General features: G+C 39.8%; 1 protein-coding gene across 1 annotated transcript in view; it reads right to left on the reverse strand.

Annotated features, from left to right (window-relative positions):
* RBM33 (RNA binding motif protein 33) overlaps positions 1-18,909 on the reverse strand; it is a 99,901-nt gene that overhangs the window by 68,413 nt on the left and 12,579 nt on the right. The window contains 6 exon segments of the mRNA XM_079151615.1: positions 1,758-2,015; positions 2,017-2,052; positions 2,054-2,075; positions 3,687-3,763; positions 7,976-8,024; positions 13,266-13,344. Coding sequence (XP_079007741.1) covers positions 1,758-2,015; positions 2,017-2,052; positions 2,054-2,075; positions 3,687-3,763; positions 7,976-8,024; positions 13,266-13,344 — 521 coding nt within the window.

The following is an 18,909-nucleotide window of genomic DNA, read 5'->3' on the forward strand; positions in this document are numbered from 1 at the left end:
CCAAGTGAATTCTTACTTTCAGGTTTTATTTAATTCTGAAAATAATTAGTTCATTTTAATGTGAGAAGGTCCCATGAGTACTTTTAAATCCCCTCTCTATTCTTTTCAATGACCTGTACTCCAACATTTTGGATGACTAAAGTGATCTTTATCACCAATGGGGCTTTAGATGGTAGAACAGAGAACAGGAAATTCCTGACTAGAAATTCTCTGCACCACTCCACAAGAAGGCCAAGTGAGACGCACTCCCATGCAGCAGTGCTCACAGGCTCTGCAGAGCACTTTCCACGCTGCAATTTGTCCTTCTAAATCCCACTGTCACAGGCAGGAGCAGATTCCATGTTTTCCATGGTATAGCACCATCTGTGTCCCAGTGAAGAACTAAGTAAAGACAGGTTGCACGACTGCATGTACAGGGGAAAGAGACCCACAGAGACGATTAGCCAACGATTTGTTACTGACGAGCAGTGGAAATAATACTGTCGTGGGAAGTAACTAGTCACATTTTTGAAAGACTGATTTTTAAAAAGCATTCCGAAGCTTTAAGAAAGTGAGTGAACATACTAAAAGGCACCTTTTCACCTGGTAGGAATTTATTAGCAAAACACAGGACTATCAAAGCAAGTCCCCAAGATGCCTTTACCTGACTCCTTACTAAACCACAAACACCGTTTCATAACTAGCTACTGAGGAACAAGCATTCACAAAGGATGAAATGTAACTACTGAGACACCTTCAGCAGAAACTAAATATTCCAAGGTTCTACATAATTAATCCTTTTCAAAACCATTTATGTACACATAAATATCTAACATCCAACAATTCTTGAATGTCTTCACCAAATGTAAGCACATTCTGAGTGAAGACCTAAGTAGCTAAGAGAGCAGCTCTAGTCTCAGCCCAGCTCTTCGGAACTAAGGCAGGGCTAAGCCCGTTTCTCACTCTGCCTCAGTAGGACCCTGGAGCTCTGGAAGCCCTGAGGCTCCACACAACCCTGAGAAAATGTCCCTCCTGCAAGTGTCGTAGGTGCTCATTTAAAAACAAAACAAACAAAACAAAAAACCAAAAAGCACACACACACACACACAAACCCTTTTTTGATGATGAATCATTATGACAGATAAGCAATCTTACATAGTACCTTTTTTTTCCTTACGGTTCAACTTAAAAAAAACAAACAAAAAATGCCAACTACAAAAACCATCTTTCTGAAATAAAAATCAGCACAATCTTTGCTTCCTGATCATAGATAACAATTATGTGTGACATTTCCTAAATACATCCAATCTCTTTATTAGGTTTAGGACAGTTCTCAGTTACAAAAGGATGGATGAACAGGACATCGATCACTGGAATATCAGCAACCTGAAGACGTTCTTTAGCAGGTCAATAATCTTTCACCTTAGAAGGACTTTATCAGATCGTGCTAAGGCCTGGACGAAAGCCTTGCATTACGCACTTCCATCAGCCTGACAGTGCATCTCCACTACACAAAGCTGCTCCCTTCCTCGGGGTGCAAGCCTCAAGGTCACCATTTCTTTGCAGCCCTTCCAGAATGACAAAGGAGCATTACCTCTGGCCAAACAAGCTGTCAACACAAACTTTGTCATAGCCTCAGATAAAGAAAACTGGCAGACAGTGATAATAAGGTCTAATTTCCCTCCCTCCCAAGGGAGGTAAACAGATTTCAAATCAGTCTAAAAACCCATGCGCAGGAAGCCTGTTATCTTTGGCCATATAAAGGAGGAAAGACTCACTGTAAATTCATCTAAAGGTTCATTGATTTCAATGTCCAACACTTCATCACTGTACAGCTGCTCTTCCTCTGGCTCTTCCCCATACTCTATCTGGTCTTCTGTCAACTCTGCATCATGGCCTTCATATTGCCCTTCCTCTGGGTACTCCTGAGTGTATACGTCTGGTCCGTCGGATTTGTGGTAAGCTATCTCATCCTCTCCTTGCTCTTCATACTCAGACTCCTGTTCTCCAGACTGGTCATTCCTGTTGTCAGACAGTTTCAAATGAGGTAACCATGCTAGATGTCGTATTCAGAATTCATCGTGACACCCTGAGAACTGAAAAAGTACAAAGAAAGACACTCCGTGAGAGTGGATCTCAAAACTAAACCATTACATAACGAGCTGTTTCTAAGATTTAGATTATGGCTGGTGAAAAATTATTCCAGTCCCTGACAAACGCACTTTTATTCCGCCAGCTAGTGAAAACAAAGCCCTGGGAGCCACCCTGAGCCATGCCAGGACTCATAATGCAGATAGGGCCTCCACTCTGCATCTGTAGTGTATCGGACCAGAAGAACCCACTCAATCAGATGAGGAAGCAGGTCTGACTGGCAACTGAACCCAACACTTTCCATTTCATTAAATGAAACGTACAGAATTTGTTTGCTGAGTGCAAACTAAAAATAAGAGTACTATTCTGCAAGCAGAAAACCACAGTTGGAATTTTAAGAACAAATCGGTTCTTTTTAAAGTCTATAATATAAATTACAAACTACTGTTTAAAAAAACTCTTAATATTAAAAGTCTGTATGGTAAGCCAGGCACAGTGGCACACACCTATAATCCCAGCAGTTCAGAAGGCTGAGGCAGGAGGATCACAAATTTGACAACTTAGCAAGACCCTCAGCAACTTAGTGAGACCCTATGTCAAAATAGCAAAAAGACTGGAGAAGTTAGCTCAGTGGTAAAGACACCCTTGAGTCAATTACCAGTACCGAAAAAATCTATATGAAGATACATTTCATCATTCAAATAAAATTTAGGCCAATCATAAGTATCTTCAATTGTTTTAAATTAGATATATCTGAGTAAAATCTGGGTTCTAAAAGGCAAAATCGTATTGCATTCACTAAATCATACTAGCTAAATGCCAAATAAGATGTTTCAAATTTGCAAGATTATGCAAATAAAGCTATGTTCACACTATTAGTGTCCAGTCGTAACAAAACACTGAATATAACCACACAGACTATAAACCACTTTGACTAAGATTCAAAAGATGTATTTCAAGGCCAGTCTAATTAAAAAATTAAATATAATAATGATGTCAAAGATAGAATTAGAAAATTTAGCTGCCTGGTAGAAAATTATTCTGAGCTGTATTTTTGCCCATATTATCACTTTAGGTTAGAAAACTGTTATAAATCTATATGACACATATTTTATTTATTACATTTACAACCAAGACATGCATTTATATTTTCCCAATGTTTCCTCATTTAACTGAAAACTGTTTCTACCTACCAGAGTATATTAAATTTCTCTTTCCAAAATGGTAATTCAGAAAACAGGGGTATGTATTACACAGACTGTCTCAAATGAAACACAGACAGCCGTCCCCACACTCCACCCCTGCACTGAGGTGTGCCAGTGCTCTCTTCCATGGAGCGCTTTTTCGAGAACGCAGCAAGCATCTGCACTGCCGTCCATGGACAAGCTGCATCTGGCCACCAGATGCAGGCGCTGCCCTGGTTTCAAGCAGCTGATCTGCTTACAGAACCTGACACGGCTTCCACATCAGAATACGCTAACATCCCATTCAGAGTGCAATCATATGTTGGATACAATACCACATTACTCAATTATACTTCATTATAACTGTAAATCACAAACAGTTCCTATCAATTTAGTTAAATAAAGAAATTTTAATGAGTTAATACTGAATACCTGAAATTTTCTTCATCTTCATTATCACTCTGTAAAAGATCATCATTTAGCTCTTCATCTGACAAATCCGATTGATTCTAATTAAAATAAGAAATCTAATTAATGTGTGTCACTTTCATAAAGACTTGTTACAAAAGAGCAAAATTACATTGAATGGATTATTTCGAATAGATTATTTCTAACTTTATGTTATTAAAACATTGCCATCCAAAAGGTTCCTTCAGTTTGATATCACTACGGACAATCCAGAGATCCCATACACGTTATACTGGCTACTCCTTCCAGACTAAATTTTAGATGCCACAGGTAAGTAAGTATAAAAGTAGCAAGTATAATGATCAAATTTATTTTAACACAAAAGAAAAAGGGTAAAATGTCCCTGGGTGGGGTATTTTAAAGAATTTTTCCTTATCATACATACACAAAAAAGAATGGTAGCCTTAAGATATAACTAGATGAACAGCAGGGGGTTGATGGTGCATGCCTATAATCCCAAGGGTTCCAGAGGTTGAGGGAGGAGGACCACAAGTTCAAGGTAAACCTCAGCAACTTAGAAAATCCTATACAACTTAGTGAGATTCTGTCTCAAAATAAAAAATTAAATTAAAAGGGCTGGGGATATGGCTCAGTGATAAAGTGCCCCGGGTTCAATTCCCAGTAAAAAAAAAAAAAAAAAAAAAAGATATGAATAAATTTAACACAGTATCCAAAATCTAAAAACTTTTTAAGCAATATAAAAAGTGCAACTTCAGAAATAAGCAGTTTTTAAGATAACTGGATCTCTAAACTGAAACAGTTAACTTCAGCTTTTCCAATACAGATCACATATGAAAATATATGTTGGTACCTCCATTCCTCAGTTCTTGACAGCACTGTGCTGCATCCTATCAGCAAGCAAAGCAGTGACTTCATCAAGAGTTCTAAGCTTTGTTGGGCTAACATGCTCCAACATCTTAGACTGGTGGTACGGGGGACAACTTCACTTTCCTTCCTTATTAAAATTACTCATGTGTAAAAGGAATATATAGATTACTACTACTCCTCTAGAAGACAGTCAAACATACAAATTTTTATTTAAAAAGGGAAAGTAGAAAAATTGACTTAATTTTGCAACTGAAGACGAAACAATGTTTTTCTTTCTTAACACCATATACAAATAGGTCTCTCAAAGTTGATAGTATATTCATTATTACAGTATTTCTGATAGCCAAAAACAACAAATCCTATTAATTCTAGTTCCAAGAGACCCCACTTATTATTGACATTACATTAAGATAAAAATAATACAGGCCACGTAGTCAGCTTATTTGCAGAAGGGAGAACGGACAGAGCTCTGTGACCACAAAACACACTGCTTACAGACTCACAGTGAAGTTTCTGTTAGCTGGGCCAGTCTGACAGTGAAGGAGCTGCCATTAACAGATGCAAGCCAGGGCTGTGCTGGCAAATACAGGTCAACAGCTCAAGTCCTAAATAAAATCTCACGATATCCTCAAAAAACCCAAATTTTACTCAAGAGGCTACTTTCCTGAGTTTCTAAGTTTTTTTTTTGTTGTTGTTGTTTTGTTTGTTTTTTGCTGAGGATCAACCCAGGGCCTTGTGCATGTTAGGCAAGAAGACAACCACTGAGCTATACTCCCAGTCCTTAATTAGTGAACCAATCATTTACCAAATAAGCAAACAATAGGAATATGTGTAATAGGCCCTGACCACAATCTCTCTTCCTAAGGATTTAGCCTTTCTCTCTCAATTTTGAACCTACTAAGTAACAGACATGGGAGACAAGAACAAAATATCCTCTTCACTGGAAAAGCTGGAATTCTCAGAGCTAAACTAAATCCCACAGGCCAAAGCTGGTTGTCAATGCATCCCCATAAGATGGAGCAGAAGGTTTTCTCAGGCAAAGTGGATAGCAGCCCAGGAAGGCTCTCCTCCGGATGCACTACAGGAAAGTAGGACAAACAGATCCCAGAGCGGAAGAAAAAGTGGCCAAGGAAGCTAGTGAAATCCGTCCTCCCAGTCTTTCCAGACAGGTTGTTTCTCAATGGGGAGAGAAGCAAGCAGGGAAGAAAAAGAATGGTTCTGAGGCTCCCAAGAACAAGCGCACTATGAGTTCAAAAACAGGGAGAAAAATGGTTCCCCAACATTCTCCATCACTGGTACCTATCACAGAGATCCCCTTGGTGTACCAGAACACTTGTTCATGCACTAGATGAGGCCACGTAACAGAGAAGCTAAAGAAGGAATATAAACGGGCAGCCCCCTTCCATTCCAATCTTACCAAGTTTTAAAAGTTCTAAACTTGGTCATTCCAGCCTGCTTCATCCTGAACTTGCACTTGAACCACATATGTAAAACGCGACCCTAGAGGTCGCTTCTCTGACCGCGTGATGTGTGGCACACTCCGTGTATGCTTCTGGCCACGAGGACCCTGTGAGCCTCTCAAGACACAGGTAATCTCTGTGAACTTCTTGGAGCTACTTGGGGGAAAGCAGAGGTGGAGCAGCCAGGACATCAGCCCAGCGGGCGCCAGCCGCAGCCTGTAGCAGCAAACTTGCTAATAAAGATTCCCTTGAAATCAAATACCACTTAAACCAACAAAATCATTTCATCTATCACATCAACAAAGACTGTTCTTAAGTGAAGTGAGGGAAATGCTCATCCACTACTGCTGGAACAGAGACTCATCAAATACTTCCAGAAAGCAACTTGACACAGCCATGAAATATGTGTGTCCTTAGGTCAGAAGCTCCCTTCTGTGGACATTTCCAAAGAAAAACATCCCCAAAGCACATTAAGATTTACATCTTAAACAATCACCGTAATACCTGAGGTTTACTTCAAAATAATTTAGGAGGTAGGCACTGTTGTGTGGATAAAGACAAAACAAAACTACTTTTAACTGGAAATTGCTGAAGCTGGCTGAAAGACACACGAGAGCAAATGACACTGTTCTCTGTTCTTTTGTATGTCTGAGATTCTCCATGAAAAGTTTTTGTTTTAAGTTACTAAGGTTTAGATAAGGTCTGAGTATTCCCCAAGGCATTATGTTCTGAAATGGGGATCAATAAATAGCAGAACACAGAAAAACTGGTTTGGAAAAAGTCCTGTGTCAAATTCATGTATTAAAGAAAATGCAAATAATACATCACACTAAGTTACAAGAAAATAGAACTGGCACTTCTAGTACAAGATTTTCATACTATTACAAACAAAATCAAAAGGGCACCCCAATCAGTGATAACAGGGACAAAAGATGTCAGTCTACCACATGCCTTAAAACACTGGCTTACACTACCTATTACTGATGAATCTTTATCTAAAAGTGTAACAAACTTTAATAAACAACCTTTGAGAGTAAGAATCCATCAAAAGTTTAAAACTCTTTAAAACTAAGTATAAAAAACTATGTTGAGCTGGGCATGGTGGCACATGCCTATAATCCCAGCAGCTCGGGAGATTGAGGCAAGAAGATCACAAGTTCAAAGTCAGTCTCAGCAAAAGAGAGGGGCTAAGCAACTCAGTGAGACCCTGTCTCTAAATAAAATACAAAATAGGGCTGGGGATGTGGCTCAGTGGACGAGTGCCCATGAGTTCAATCCCCGTACCCAAAAAAAACAAAAACAACAAAAAACGATCTTGATAGTCTTATCAAATGAGATTAGCAAGTATTTTAAAATACTAAGGAATAAAATTTTTAAATTTTACTTTCATCTCTTGCTTCACACTTCTCATGAATGTTTTATGTTTAAAATAGATTGGTAGTTTATTGTACATAGATATACAAATATTAAAGATAATTACTTTGAAATTTTTACTTAATCAAAAAGGATTACAAAAATTTACATGAGAATTTTTATTTATGTGAATGTTTGTCACATCTGAGTACATTTATCTTTAAACTTACCTGCAAATAATCCCAAAAAGTTAGTTCCAGAACCATTATGTAAAATATTAACCTGAGAATGTTACATTCCTGTAAGGTAAGGGCAAGATTTATGCTCCCACTGTCCTAAATCCAATACCTGCCAGAGTACCCTGAACAGAGTAGAAACCAAAACATTTGCTTCAGAGGGTTTACTGCTTGACTTTTAGAGTACATGCATGCTCAGCATGAGAGAAAACCCTTAGTTCTACCCCCAGCACCAAAATAAACAAAAATAATGATTCAATTTACACAATTTTTATACATTCCCAACATTCTAGTAATACATCCTATGCATAAGTGATATATTCCTGTAATTAAAGTACCATTAAATGACTAGTGTTTTCTTTCAGGTATTTCTTACCTTTTTGCCAGACAGCAAATCTTCTCCAAGTAAGTCATCTTCAAGTTCACTGGGAGAAGAAAGGAATGTCAAAGCATTATTCCTACTAGACTGGAAAGAATGCTGACCACTGAGAAAGGGCTTTAGGGCTCAGGGACTTTCATGAGAAGTCTGCTATACTGAACATTCTTGTAGGTACGGAGAGGCTTTGACACAAGAGGCGACCCACTACACTTTCCCCTTAGCTCTGCACCTCATTAGGAGATCTTAATCTCTTTGGGACTGTTGTATGATCGGTAGAAAAAAGAAACTGTAAGAAATAATAGCTTTTTCCTTCCTCTACAAACTTATGATGAAATAGGAAAAGAAAGACAAAAAAACCAAGACCACAAGAAACCATTTGATACTCACCTGGCAAAGCTGAAAAAAAGAGCTTACAACTTTAAAATCAATGATGAGGTTATAAAATTAAGTAACAGTAACTACGGGAATCAGTGTTTTCCTGGACGTGTGAGCAGGAATGTTAGTTAGTAAAGCAAAAAGCTGGAGAAGTTTCTCACTGAATTTAAAAAATAATTTTGATTGGCGAAAATGGCTACCACAGGATGATGTTTTCAATTTTGGAGAAGCCAATCTCTTAGAAGCCAATGTCTTTAAAGACCAACAGTGAAGGAAAAGGCACCATTTGACTGATGATTCTAAGTGCAAATGTCTGTGGTCAAGTGCACCAATATTCGCTTTTCATAAGGGTTCTAGCTATAAAAGTCTATAGGTTTTGATTAGTATCAGCACTATTTTGCTCAAAAAGCATGTTTATTTTTTGATGGGCTGTTTCACAAAATACTAGGATCTCTAGGAATGCATAGGTGAAGTTAAAACAGAAATGCATGTTTCCATATAACACCCTTTAGAAGTACAAACACCCTGACAAATCAGTCAACTCATGCACTGAAAACGACCTTAGTTTAAGTTACCTACAGTAAGTCTAATAACCTTATAGATGAAAACAAGGGAAAGACATTAAATAATACCTAAGATCACACAGCAGAGATAGCTGCAGGACAAGAACTTAACAGCCCTTGAAAGACAAATACAAGATTGCTTTGAGAGAGAAACACACAGTTCCTTCCGACAATTTTCAACCACTAATCATCTATCAGACATAATTTTTCTAACTTCAGTGTGACAATTTTCCCCCAGGGGCAGGGAAAAACATAATGTCAACAATATTTACAACTCCTAGTTTGAGAACTTGATTCCAGATGACCAAAAACACGTAAGCACGTCTTTGAAGACAAGTGTTTCTCTACATCATCACTTTAAGCAACTGAAAATGGAGGTAATTCCATTTCCCAGGGTACATTAATTAAGATGGCAATAAGAGCAATTTTAAGTAATTGTACAAACAAAAAACTAGATAGTATTTGTGATTTACTGACAAGAAAAACATTTGAAAATAAGAACCCAATTTTTAATAACTACCTATACTCTTTAGATTAAAAAAAAAAAAAAAAAAAAAAACTTTCAAAGGAGATACTTGACACAAACCTGTCGGTTACAAATGAAAGCAGTATACAGAAAAGGGAACACAGGACTTGTTCTCATGACGAATGAGAAAGTAATACCGCAGACAACAGGACCAAGCCCAAAGGACGACAAAAGCATAAAAGAGAGATCAAGAAACCAATAACATCCCTTAGGGTACTTCATGAAGGCACTCAACACACTTAAGAGGGGTTCATGCAGGACTTCTCCCCAACCTGGAGTGTGAACAGCACAAACCTCAAGACCTAACTCTAAATGCACATGAAATACAAGGAGTAAAGGAACACCCAAAAACACCAGGTGGGAAGCAATCAGCAAAGGCAGAAATTCGGGAAAACATGTCTTTGTTTCTTCCACAAAAATTGCAGGGAACTAAAATAAGATAGGCGTGCACTATGAGCTAAACAAGTGTCCCCCAAAGGTCTACGTGTTAATGGCTTTGCCCCCAGGTGGTGCTGGGGGAGGTCCTTACGTCACTGGGGTGTGACTTACATGTGGACTGTGAGACATGGTCTCTTGCTTTGTTTTTCTGCTTCGGAAAATGAACAGTTTTGCAAAGTCATACCCTCCTGTCATGACATGCTGCCTTCTCAGAGGCCCAAAGCCCTGTTGCAAAGCCCTATTATAGTGTGTCTTTCTCCAGAATGTAGACTTGCACTTACATGACCATTGGGTAATTTTCAAAGTTATCATGGACTGCAACCTCCCAAAGTATAAACCAAAATAAACCTTTCTGTTCATAAGTCACTTGTCTTGAATATTTCAGTGTATAACAGCAGACTACTAATACAGGAGAACCTATACGTGAAGACTAATCAATTACAAGATAAGCTTATTTAGATTCAGTTCAAGCTATGAAACACTACAGACATGCACCCGCACTGAGTATAGAATATGCATACATATATATTTAAATTGTGCATACATACATACACACATCAAAAATGAGACAATCAGGGAAATGGTAACACTAAAAAGACAGTAATAAGAAGTATCATAGGCCAGGTGTGGTGGTGCACACCTATAATCCCAGTGGCTTGGGAAACTGAGGGAGGAGATTGAAAGTTCAAAGCCAGTCTCAGTAATTTAGGGAGGCCCTAAGCAACTTAGCAAGACACGGTCTCAAAATAAAAAATAAAAAGGGCTGGGGATGTGGCTCAGTGGCTGAGCGCACCTGGGTTCAATCCCTGGTACCAAAAAAAAAAAGAAGAAAAGAAAAGGAAAAGTTTCATTTTTAGACAACTCTTATGGCTACATTTGTAAATCTATTTTTAACAGAGATATATTCTGAAATATCTCCAGGTAAAGTTTTATCTATGATTGAGGGGGCTGCAAAATGTGTAGACATTACGAATTGATCATAAGTGAAGCTGGATAATGGTACAGTGGGTTCACTGCACTATTCTGTTTTCACATATGCTTGAAATTCTAAGATAAAAATCAATTAATTTAATCAATTTCGGGCAGATTATATCTAAATAAAAATATAGAAATTTAACCTTTATAGATGCATACAAGGACATACTTGAGGGAAGAATTTCTTAAGGACAAAAGGCAGAAACTGCCTTACCCCAGCATCATGTGCCTCTGAAGAAGTGCTGAGAAGCACAGCAGCACCTCCGTGGCCTTCCTGACCAGAAGGCATAACCTGAATTAAGCCACAAGGACTACAAGAAACCCAAGCTAGGGGGTGGGGGGTGGTTACTCTACAAAATAAAAGGCCTGCACTGCTTCGGAAATGTCAGTCATATAAGTCAAAAGCTACAGAATTCTTCCACATTAAGAAGGAAAGCAGAAAAAATGCAATGTGTGATCCTTAACTGAACCTTGAACCAAAACTATTACATTTTTGGGGGGTGGGGGGCTATAAAGGATATTATAGGTACAACTGACAAAATCTGGGCATTCACTGTAGATTAAAAATAGAGCCAGGTACAGTGGTGCATGCCTGTAATCCCAGCAGCACCAGAGGCTGAGGTGGGAGGATTGCAAATTCAAAGAACCAGTCTCAGCAAAAGTGAGGCACTAAGCAACTCAATGAGACCCTGCCTCTAAATAAAATATAAAATAGGGGCTGGGAATGTGGCTCAGTGGCTGAGTGCCCCTGAGTTCAATCCCCAGGACCCCCCCCCCCCCCCGCAAAAAAAATCATGTTTCTTAAATTTCCTCACTTTAAAAATTCCCCAATGGTCATGTAAGTGCAAGTCTCCATTCTGAAGAAATACACACTAAAAAAATCACAGAGGCATTCAGAAGCAAAGTGGTACAATATTTATCACCTGTTAGTAATGGACAGGAAAGCAAAGGATCTTTAAATCAATAAAGAAAGGACAAATATTCTTATTCTCTTCTTCCATCCCAAAAAAGCAAACAAAAATAAAAAAAAAAAAAAAAACAAAGAGGAAATCCAAACAATGAGTTAACTTTACAAAAAGACCCACTTTATATTTTATTCAGTTTATTATCATATTCTTAAGCAAAACTAGCTTCAATACTTCCTGATAAAGCCATTTTTTTAATAGGAAAGATCTCGTTCTAAGTCCTCTTTTCTATAAACTGTGTAAGGTCAGGTCTACGAGTCAATTTGACGGGTCTGAGTGCTGCCCAGAGAGCTAGCAAGACATATCTGTGAATGTCTGTAAGGCTGTTTTCAGAAACGAGTAGCATTTGAATCAGCAGACTACATTAAAAGAGCTACCTTTCAGTTAATTCCCATCCTTGAGCTGAAATATCCCTCCTCTTCTGCCCTTGGCCCTCAGGGTTCCTAGTTCTCCAGTCTTTGGGCTAGGACTAAAACGCACACTACTGACTCCCCTGGTGCTCTGGCACAATTGCTCCTGATTCTCAGATCTTCAGGATAGAATGGAACTATATCTCCAGCTTTCCTGAATCCAAAATTGCATGATCCAACTCTTCATTATAAACCTCTTTCTATATATTCTATTGTTTCTCTGAAAAACCCAAACACAGAGATGATGAAGAACAATCAACCTTGTAGACTATAAGTGTAACAAAGTTTGCAGATTATTCTGTAAAATTTGTGGTGCACTACTGTTTCCAAACAGGAATCAGGTACATTTTTCATTGCAGTACATTTTTGTTCTTTATTGAGTTCTATTTCCTTTACTGATAAACTTTCTATTCAAACTCCAAGGTAAATTTTAAATTTTCTCACCCCCAGCATTTAAAATGGTGAGAAAGTTGTAAACAATCATCATCATTCTCAACCCCGACACTAACCACTGGTTAAGCCCCACAGTGTATTCCCTGCAGCACACACCCCTCTAACCTCTACTGGAACTCATCACCAGAGGTGACCACCACACAGGATGACACGGGCATTACTGTGACCGTTTGATACTATGTGTGCACTCCTAAACAGATATTCTCACCTTCACTGGTAATCAGGGAAAGCAAATTAAAATCAAAATCAACATATATTAGAAGGGCAAAATGGTTAAAGTCTGACAAACCCTGCTTAGTGTGCACAAAAGGAACTCTGGTACACAACCACTCCAGTCAAGTTCCTCGCATCCACGAAGTCAAAGCCACTGCTGTGTCAAAACATGGGCAGAGAAGGAAAGCTCACACTACACAGCCTTGCGTACAGCGTAGGCCTGGAAGAAGAGCCCCTCAGGTGACCTAGTCCTGAAGAAATCAGGGCATGAGGGAGCTGGCATAAGTTTTCAGTAAAATCTCTACGTAGACCAGTGGCAGGATCATAAGTTTGCAGAAATTCCCTGGTGAAGCATGGGTGTACACATACCTGTCCCAGTCCTCATCTGCAGCTCTTCTCCTCCAGGATCGCTCTGCACCAGGCTTATCAAACTGGTCAAAATCATCATCTGTAAGAGTTCAACCAAGTCAGTTTCACTAAGTCAAGACAGACACAGTACAAACAACCACTAAAACAACTTTCAAGATGAAGAAATTCCTTATACAACTCTCATAAATGCCTCAGGCATTTTTAATATTTAAAATTTTAAGAACACAAAGCTACCCAAAGACAATTTATTAAACACTACTGGGGGGTGAAGGATGTAGTTAGGTTGGTAAGAGTACTTGCCTAGCATGCAAAAGGCTTTGGGTTCAATTCCCAGCACCGCCCCCCACCCCATCCCCCCAAAAAACACTACTAGGCATGAAAAATAAATAATAGAACAGTTTTCTAAAACAAATAAAATACCCCATAACTTTAATAAAATGTTTTCTTTATTTAAAAGCAATGGGTTCTGAGTTTATATTTATCACTGCATATTACTTTTGTAACACACTTTTCCAAATCAATCATGGAAAGCAAAGACTCTAAGGAATATAGAGATAATACAAAAAAGGGCTAAACAGGAGAAACCGCAAGTCACATGTACAACTTTAAGTTTTTGAGTAGACACATTTTGAAATATACAGCTTGGTGCAGTGGTACATGCCTGTAATTCTAGTTACTAGGAAGGCTGAGGCAAGAGGATCAAAAGTTGGAGGCCAGCTGCAGCAACAAGGTGAGACCCCCATCTTAAAAAAAAAAAAAAAAAAAAAAGGTGGGGTTGATGGGAAGATAGCCCAAAGGGAAAGCATTCCTGGGTTTAGTACCCAATGCTGGCCTCAAAAGGTAAAAAGAAACAGGTAAAAATTCAATGGTATATTTTATTTAATTGATATTACATATCATAATATCTAAAATACCGTATCATGGGTTGGGGCTGTAGCTCAGTGGTAGAGAGCTTGCCTAACATGTGTGAGGCACTGGGTTTAATTCTCAGCACTACACATGAGTAAATAAAATAAAGATTCATTGACAACTACAAAAATACTTCAAAGAAAAATAATAGTAAAATGGGCTGGCGACGTAGCTCAGTGATAAAGCTCTCCCTGGGTTCAATCCCCAGTACAAAAAATAAAAAATTTAAAAAATAAAAATAAAAGTAAAATATTGTATCACTAATACAGAAAATAGGATATTTTACATTGTTTCCATATTCTGCACATATTGTACACCTTGCCTTTCAATATAGACAAGCTACATTTCAATAGCTTGGTAGCTATGTGTGACAAGCGGCCACTGACATGGACAGCGCAGAAAGAGCAATCAAGAGCAGTGGCACAGTGGCACATGCCTATAATACCAGCAGCTTGAGAGGCTGAGGCAGAACGATCAGGAGTTCAAAGCCAGCCTCAGCAAAAGCAAGGAGGTAAGCAACTCAGTGAGGCCCTATTTCTAAATAAAATACAAAAAAAGGCTGGAGATGTGGCTTATTCATTAAGTGCTCCTGGGTTCAACCAGTACCAAAAAAAGAAAACAAGAAAAAAGCCCTGCAGGGAACTCCATTTCTTTTTCTATAAAATGGAGCTATCATCAATCTCATGAATTTGCTGGAAGATTAAGTTTGACAATGTATTTTAAAACGCCGGGACAGACAAATTAGAGGCACCTGATATGGTTTTTATTAGTAGGAGACTCAACTGAAGGAACAGCTTTTATCCTAGACACAAACACGAGCAAGGAGGTTTGCAAAGCAGCAGCAGCAGAGGCCACCAAAGGCAGCTGTGTGATGCAAACACCCACGATACCTTGGCATTTTCCAGCTGTGGCTAAATATTAACAACTAAAGTTCCTACAAAGTAATCTATCGACTCATACCCAACACTACCAAACAGAACAGGAACTTTAAAAAGCATCCAAGAATGAGACACAAATGACAACCAGCAACTCCAGCAGGCCTGTGTGAGGCGCTCCATGGGCCCCGCTCTGTGAACCTGACCCGTTTTGTTTGTTTCTCTAACGCCACTGAAAGTCTCTGGAAATGATCTGAAGGTTATACAACACACAAGAAGATACTTATTCCAAAAATTTACTCAAATCTGATTACAACAGCCACAAGAATTCATGGTCTTTGGACCAGGACCCAACCCCTCCTCTCCTGGGTCAGCAAGGCTGACTCAATACCAAGACCCCATGGCTCTCTGTCCAGCTCCCAGCAGAGGATAGAACCTCTGCCACTACTCATCCTGACCCCATCTACCTGCTGCTGAGGTTCAGTTCCAGGTGAGTGAGAAAGGGACTCCCTTCTTCCACCCAGGTCCCACTTGTGGGACAGACATTACTGGGTCCAGATGGCTCCTGACCTCACTCAGGTTAATGGACACTCCACACCAGTCAAGCCGAGGAGACCTGAGACTGCTTCCCCAACTCCAGGTACTCAGCCCCTACAGTGAGGTGTCACAAGAGACCAGCACACCACTGCCCACCACAGTCCAAGAGCTGTGGCTCAGAAGTTTCCAAGATAAGAGGGGTGGGTTAGAACATAGTTCTAACTTTCCAAAGAACTGACTTCACGCCAAAGATGCTCTCAAAACCAATGAGGGTTTTGCTGGGAAGGAGATAGGAGGAGAGTATCAAGAATGACTAAAGGCAGAGGGACCAAGGGCAGATGCTCTCTGCTGCAGGAAAATGGGGAAAGATACAAGAGGAAGAACAAAAACTCAAATGCTGGCCCTGGATACTATCCACTCAAAGGAGCCTCAAGTGGCTCCCTCTGCAAATCAATTCATACCCCAGGGCGTTATGGACAATGTGGTCAAGGAAAGAAAGGATAAGAAAGACTACACCAAAGGCCTGGGCAGCTGAGGGGCCACAACAGAAGCTTCACACTGCAGAGGGGTGGGATATGTGTCCCACGACAGCCCAGCCAGTCAATTCACAAAGACAGCAAACAGCAAGCAACAGTAACACCCCCAGGGGGAAGAGCAGGGAGACCAGCACCCAGAGGTGCTCCAAAATATCATCTAAAATGTCCAGTTTCCAAGTGAAAATTACAGCACATCAAAGAAACAAAAAAGTACAACCTGTAATCCATCAGGAAAACAAAACCAGGCTACATAATCTGCCTGTCAGGGTCAGATGTCAGATTTAACAGAAAAAGACACTTAAGTAGCCATTACAAACATGCTGGAAGAACAAAACTGAAACCACACTAAAGGCAAGTAGCACAAACCCATATCAAATAAAGAACATGAGTAAGGACACAGAAATTAGTAACAAGAAGCAAACCAATTCCCCTAGAGCAACACAAGCAGATTCAAACTGGCAGAACAAAGAGAAAAAAATGAAGTCAACTGAACATAGCTCCAGAAAAATGTGGGCCATCAGTAGACACCCCAATATTCTTGAAAAGGGAGTACCAGGAGAGGACAGAAACATGCAGGAATTAGGATAAAAAAATATGGCTGAAACAGCCAACATCTGTTATAAAGGAGGAACATATCCCGAGAACTAAATAAACTCAAAACAGAATTAACAGAATTAACAGAAACACAAACATACACATGCGCACATACACCAAGTCGAAATGTTTAAGGAGGAAGGCAAGGGGAAAGTCTTAAAAGCAGCAAGAGAAAAAAGACTCACCACTTACAAGGGACCGCAATTCACAGCAATTACTTCTCCTCAGAACCACGGTGGCCAGGGGCAGTGACTAACACATCCAAGCAATCACAGAATGACTTTTAGGTCCAGCTACACTACCTACTACCATTCAGAACATGAGATAACACATTCACAGAAAAACAAAAACAGAAGGCATTCAACAAGACCACTGTAACTTGTTGAACTGTACCCGACCTCATGAATGGAACCTATCCTATTTAGAATGAGGTGTACAGATGTACTCAGGTTGAGACAAGATCACACTGACAGAGGAGGTCATTAAATCCAGTGACTAACACCCTTGTAAAAAGAAGATTCAGAGACAGACACACAGGGGTAAAAGTCATGTAAGACCAAGGACAGTAATGCTCCTACCAGTCAAGCAAAGCCAGGAGCCGCCAATAGCTGGAAGAGACAAAGGATTTCCCCTAGAGCCTCCAAGAGGAGTCAACACTGTCAACAGATTCTGACGTCCTGAACTGTAAATAAATCCATCCTGTTTTAAGCTAAGATCTTTTGGTATATGTGAGTCAGTAGGCTCACATCTTTCACTGAATTTGGGAAGTTTTCAGCCATTATTTCCTCAGTCATTCCACTGCCACTCACTCTCCGTCTTCTGGGCCTCCCATGTGTATTTAAGCACACTTAATGGTGGCCCGCAGATCCTTCAAACTCTTCATTTTTCTTTCTTGCCTATCAAATGGATAACCTCAATGGACCTCTGAGTTTGCCCATTCTTTCTTCTGCTTGCTCAAACCTGTTGCTGAACCCCTCCAGGAAACTGACTTCAGCTATTATAGTTTTTGGTTCCGTAAGTTCAATTTATTTCCTTTTAGTAATATTCCCTGTTTCTTCATACATGTCATCCAAATTTTGTTTAGCTGTTTTGCCCATGGTTTCCTAAAGCAATTGAGCATGATTAAAACAGGTATTTCAAAGCCTCTCTCTGCCAAGTTCAATGTCAGGACTGGCTTGTGGGTGGTTTCTCTCTTCCCACCTCCTCCCATGAAGAGGCCATACTTTACTTTCTCTGCTTCTCTGTTAGTAATTTTTAATCTAAAGTTGGATATTTTACTGCCATGTGGTAATTCTGGAAAATAGATCCTCCCCTTTCAAGGGACTGCTGCTATTACTTAATGAAGGCTTAATGTCTCTTCTTTAGTGACTTCTCTAAAGCATTTTTGCAAATACTGTTACATTCCTTCTTGAATATTACCACGTAAGCCTCTGTTATCTCCCTAGTCACCCAGTGATCTGACAGATTTTCTTAAATGCTTTAATCCAGTAAGAAGAGGAAAAGTGACCAAAGCTGCAGGATAAAGTGCTTCAGTGGAGGAAAGTTGAAGTGCAAGGGCCCTGCACCAGTCCAACAGGCACCAAAATATGAACCGAAGAACAGTGTCAAGCCTTGAAGGACAAGATCCCTACTGCCCATCCTGGGACCAGCAGGTGCACCAGGACTGTGGGTTGCTGTCCCCAGGTCTAGGCATTAGGGAGAGTAGCCACCCGGAGAAACATGAAAACTCACAGGCATTTAACAGCCTATGTTCTCGAGGTGTCCCCTTGGATGCCACAACTATTCAACATGACTCCAGAATCCCAAATGGGCACTTCCTGCTACCTCAAATTTATTTCACTGGAGGGTCAACATCTCATAATTTTTACTCTACTATCTTCTGCAACATCACACAATGACAGATAAAAAACAAAACAAACATGACCTCATGACGTGCTGTGTACTAGAGTTTTAGTCATCTCTCTCACTGCTGTGATGAAAGGACTAACCAGAACAACTCAGGGGCTTGCTGTTTCAGAGGTCTCAATCTATACACAGCAGGCTCCACTCCTCAGGGTTCAAGGTGAGGCAGGACGTCATGGTGGAAGAATGTGGCAGAGGGAAATGGCTTACATAATGATCAGGAAGAAGAGAGAAAGCTCTCCACTCGCCAGATACAAATATATATCCAAAGCCATGCCCCAACACCCACCT

Source organism: Sciurus vulgaris (assembly GCF_902686455.1).
Source record: "Sciurus vulgaris genome assembly, chromosome: 8".
Lineage (NCBI taxonomy): Eukaryota > Metazoa > Chordata > Mammalia > Rodentia > Sciuridae > Sciurus > Sciurus vulgaris.